This window comes from Orbicella faveolata, unplaced genomic scaffold (assembly GCF_042242905.1).
Source record: "Orbicella faveolata isolate gen_17 unplaced genomic scaffold, um_ofav_v1 contig_35, whole genome shotgun sequence".
Classification (NCBI taxonomy): Eukaryota; Metazoa; Cnidaria; class Anthozoa; order Scleractinia; family Merulinidae; genus Orbicella; species Orbicella faveolata.
This window is the reverse complement of record NW_028301564.1, coordinates 20,075,001-20,080,000: the sequence shown is the minus strand read 5'-3', so window position 1 is coordinate 20,080,000 and position 5,000 is coordinate 20,075,001. Positions and strand designations below refer to the sequence as shown.

Below are 5,000 nucleotides of genomic sequence, written 5' to 3'. Positions count from 1 at the left end.
GATATTTCAGATGTTTCTTCAAAAACAACAATTCAGTAAGGCTTAAAGTCAAAGGAATATACTCTCCTCCCATCGCTTCGGCCGGTTTGGCACTTAGGTGGAAGCCACATTTCTGAGCGATTGTAAACAGCGTCATGTAACAGTCACGTTAAGTCTACCACCTGTACGTTTCTTTTAAGTGCCAGCGGCTTTCCAGTTATAATTAAATTTCAACCCGCAACCTGCAACCTGCACAATATACCTGCCGCATTTATCATGCTCGAACAACCACAAATTTGCATATCCACACTCGCGTTACGGACCGTGGCTCTGAGCCGAGATTCCAACCCCACACATATATAACGCAGATTCTGGGCACCTTTTATTTCCCCGAATCTCGGCTCTTAGGGTAGGGAATATAAAAGTTGTGTCACGGTTAATTTTCCCTACTCTAAGAGCCGAGATTCGGGGATATAAAATGATTCTCCAGTTCCCCTGTAAATAAAACGGGGTTTATGAGAGCACATTCTATTTCCCGGAATCTCGGCTCTTAGAGCCGGAAAAATAACAGTTGTCCCACCTCTTATTTTCCTTACTGTAAGAGCCAAGATTTGGGGAAATAAGAGGTGCTCCAGAACCCACGTTATATATGTGTGTAACTTGTTGTGTGGTCAATACAAATTGCATCAATTTCGAAGTACACGTTTATGTGTCCACTCGTGTATGCATAAATGTATTGCGTTTTAGCTGGTTTATCAACATAAAATCTAAATTTCTATAAACCTTATCAGGAAATCAAGCATTTGGATAATAAAAGGCGAAAAAGATATTGTCCGTTAGTCTTCCCACATGTGGGCACAGTCAACTAATTCTTATCATGACATGATAACGACTAAGACTCACCAGAACAGTTTGGGTGCACACCTTCCTTTCCGTAAGGACATGGTATCATGTCACCTATAAAAATAGAATTTGGACCGATTAGAAACTGCAAACAAAATAAAGCAGACCTTGTGACTTTCATTCAAACAGCAAAACTATTTCAGTGGTATCTAAATAGCGAAGAGAATATTATTTAACATCGTATATTTCTCACCAGCACAATAGGCAACTGCACAATGGTTAGGTGGCCTAAGATAGTACACGTAGTAATCGCCACAGTTTTTAACATTTATGGCTAAGGTCTCCTCGCAGACAACGTCAAAACTGTTGATGCATGCTTGGCGAACAACATTTCCTTCTGCCACTGTTGGATGGCTACCGTTTAACCAAATAGCGTCATGTGTTCCGCAGTGATATTCTGGCACTGTCTTTTCTGGCATCATCACCTCCCCGCCAGCATCACTTGTGAAGCGATACCATCCCGATCGCAAGCCGCGATCACACAAGTATGGCTGTCCCTGTTGCCAGACGCTCTTGATGCTGCGCCGAGGCTCGTTGATCTCTTTGTAAGTGGCATTGCTACAACAGTCAGTACAATTTGCTGTCTGGCACACGCACACGTTCAGGTAGAGAGCGATCAGAAAGAAACTCAGACAGGCAGGCTGACTGAAGCTCTTCATGTTAGATCGCAGTTAATGCGTACAGTCCCAGGTTCTTAGTTGATATGATCGAATCTGGTTTGCAAGAATACACCATGGCGGACTCAGCTCGAAGTTTATTCTCAAGTAGGTTACGATTGGTCCATTGCTTAGTTGACGTCAGTTGCATGTTTATATTTCATGTGTTTATTCAGGGCCTTCGTCACGCAATCTCGCTTTAAAATAGAATTGGCCAAAAAAAACACTTACACAGACCTGAGCATAGGCTAAGCCAAGGAAAATGTATCCGTATCAACAAGACTAGTGGAGGTTTATTTATTCACGGGATCAGTTATAATAAGCTTCAAGTTCTGCGTCGCGCCGTGCGAAGCAGCATAAGAGACCCATAGGAGTTAGGCATCGGAAATTCGGGTTTCTTCAGTCGGTTTATTATGCGTAATATGTTGATTGTACAGCCTTGAACATAATGAAAATCAAGTAAAGCAATCGAAGTTCTGTCTGCCTTGAGTAATAGCTCTCGTCTTGGCTGCAAAGCTTCTGAATTTAACTGAATGCCGGTGAGGGCGAAAAATGTAGCTCACTTGACTGGCCGCTTTCTTGCTATCGGACTGGTGCGTGAAACAACGCACACAAAAAGAAAACGCGAATCAGAGTCATCCCTACCTTACATGAACTATATAGAATGGGAGTCTTATTATATGCGCCCTTTTGATACATTTTGGCCGCTTTTGTCTGAGCGGAGAATATTGTTTGTGCGTTCTGATATGTTCTATGATATGATTCATAAAATAAATTATCATAGTTTTCACTATAAAAAGTAGTCCGAAAAAAGGGGTAGTAAGGCACCCGTCAAAGTGTGACGACTGGAAAGTGCTAGAACTGTTATCGGCCAACATATGCTTGTCAGGGTTCACTGTTATTTTACCTAACCATTCCAAATAGAAATAGACTACCGACCTCGTCAGGCGACGTCTTGGTGGCTCTAGTGCAAGATGTAACGTAAACAACAATGACATAATCTAAAAGCATTTTATCTGTTGAATGTGTTGTCTGATTTGTCTCGAATAACTGTCAGCTTATATACTATTAATAGATTGATTAAAAGAAGTTCACGTTCTCGATTATCTTTTAGCACAACTTTGTGGCTTAATGGGGTGGATGTCATCCAGTTTAATTCATCTAACATCATTTTGAATTGCAGGTACCATTATTTTTAAAGCAAAACGAAAAGCAAACTGAACAAGTACTGGAATGTGTTTGAACAGGTCAGAACAGATGCCTCGTCTGAAATCTTAATGCTGTGAATTCAGACTTATGAAAATGCAAAGCACGAGCTCGAGCTGTCAGGGAAATCAGCCAAAATTAAGCAAAGTACACAAGCAGCGGAATTTGTTTAAACAGGCCAGAGAAAAAAGTCTTGTGTGACAGCTTAATGTAAATCAGACTTATAAAAATGCAAAGCACAAGCTTGAGCTGTCAAGGAAGGGTAAAACAGTTTAGACCTCGGGAGAACTAAGGATTTTCATTTTAGGCATAACAACAAGGATTTTTCCCATAGTTAGAAACAAATACCGGTCGTTACATTGTGCGTATGGGTTTGATAAGTGATGGTAACAGGACTGAGTGAAGTGCAATTCGGTCTGTAATCATACGAGACTAAACAAAATATTGGACGACCGCGCAGCGGGAGTCCGATTTGTTTATCACGAGTATGACTAGAGACCGAATGAGACGACACGAAGTCTTATTACCAATTAATCATGAAAATTACAATTTCCGAGAAAAGAAGAATAGCCAAGTTATGAAAGAAAGGGAAAATTTGAATTAAACGACTGACAAAGGAGGGGTAAATTGTGTTATGTCGCTCTGAAATTAAACTACAACTTTGAATATGATTGGTTGATCTAAATTACAACTTTAAAGGTGATTGGTTGATTTAAACGACAACTTGTATATGTAATAGGACTACATACTGTCCAATTTGGAAATAATTGGATGAAAAAATTTCCGAGGACAGCCGCAGGCCAAGTCCAATTTGGCTGTCAGAGGAATTTTTTGAATCCAGTTATTTCCAAATTGGACAAGCATGTAGTCCTGTTACTTATGAGTTATATAGCTCGTGAGGTAATACAGCTTTGCAAGGAAAACTACAGTAACTGTCTCTGAAGAAAAACGGACTGGGCCCTCGATCTTCCAAAACTTCGGAAAGCTTCGAAAATATCCGGTGATCTTCGGAGATCGCCAGAGATTGTCACAAGTCGTCGGAAATCCTAGGAAGTGTTCGAGTTATCATCGGAAATCTTTGGGTGATCTTCGGAAATCTTCGGAAGTGTTCGGTCGATCTTTGGAAGTACTCAAGTAATATTTGAAAATCTTCGGAGATGTTCGGGTGATATTCGGAAATCTTTGGAAGTGTTCGGGTGATCTTTGGAAGTCTTTGTAATTGTTCGGGTGATCTTCGGAAATCTTCGGAAGGTTTCGTGTGGCCTTCGATAATCCTCGGAAGGTTAATAGCTTAATTACATTGGCTGAGACAAACTGTCCTATTTTTTCCCAAATTGGACAGTTTCAGCGTTTTTACTCAAAGTCCTTATTGAAAACTGCCCAAATTAAATCCCAAACTGGACAGTTTTCAGAAATTAAAGGATAATAGCTGTGCTGAAAACACTGGATTAACTGACTGCTATATAATTATATATGTAATGGGTTGATTTAAGCTACAACTTTGAATGTGATTGGTTGATTTAAACTACAACTTTGAATGTGATTGGTTGATTTAAACTACAGCTTTGAAAGTGATTGGCTTATCGAACTGTCCGATAACAAACTGTCCGATAACAAACTGTCCAATAACAAACTGCCCGATAACAAACTGTCCAATAACAAACTGTCCGATAACAACTTGGCAAGTGTATATAGTGGAAAATAGGAGTTTTTTGAAACAATCACAATCGAGGAAATTGTAATTTTTTATGATCAATGTGATAATATATAGATTTAGCCAGGCCTAGAAGCGGAGCTTCACAGTTATTTATTTGGAAGCTGTTCATAAATTAAAATAAACCAACATGTTACTCAAATTTCGAATGATTTTGTGGTGGATGCCCGAAATTGCATCACACCCGCATCACACCCATGTTGGATTGCAGTGTAATGCAAATGAGAGAAGCTAACCTTGAAATCAAAGGGCTTTTAGGTTCGATTACATGAACTAAATGAATCGTGTGGCCTGAAATGAACTTTTTCTATAAAATTGCTGATTAGCATAGCTGTTTGATGGTATGATAATGAAATATAAATTGAGCCTAAACGGTCCTTAACCTGGATTATCATAGGCAGGTTTTAGGGGAACCAACCCTTCTCCTCCCCGCCGGCCTTTTTGTTTCTCCTGAATTGTGTTTTTTAGGCGGTGACGAAAATCATCCTCCTTACTAGCAAGCAATCTCTTCGAACGTTACAGAAATTCGCCGTGCAAGCCAA

The 5,000-nt window shown here is 39.9% G+C and overlaps 1 protein-coding gene and 1 long non-coding RNA gene across 2 annotated transcripts in view; both read right to left on the bottom strand.

Moving 5' to 3' along the window:
• The window catches only part of LOC149103682 (oncoprotein-induced transcript 3 protein-like), a 20,588-nt gene extending 18,898 nt beyond the window's left edge, over positions 1–1,690 (bottom strand). Inside the window, exons 1-2 of the mRNA XM_089273969.1 lie at positions 1,076–1,690; positions 883–936 (exon numbers count right to left, since the gene is read on the bottom strand). Coding sequence (XP_089130095.1) covers positions 883–936; positions 1,076–1,541 — 520 coding nt within the window. The 5' untranslated portion in view covers positions 1,542–1,690. The remainder of the gene's footprint in view (positions 1–882; positions 937–1,075) is intronic.
• Positions 1–5,000, bottom strand: part of LOC149103671 (uncharacterized) — a 209,056-nt gene that overhangs the window by 102,897 nt on the left and 101,159 nt on the right. The gene's annotated exons all lie outside the window — the stretch shown is intronic.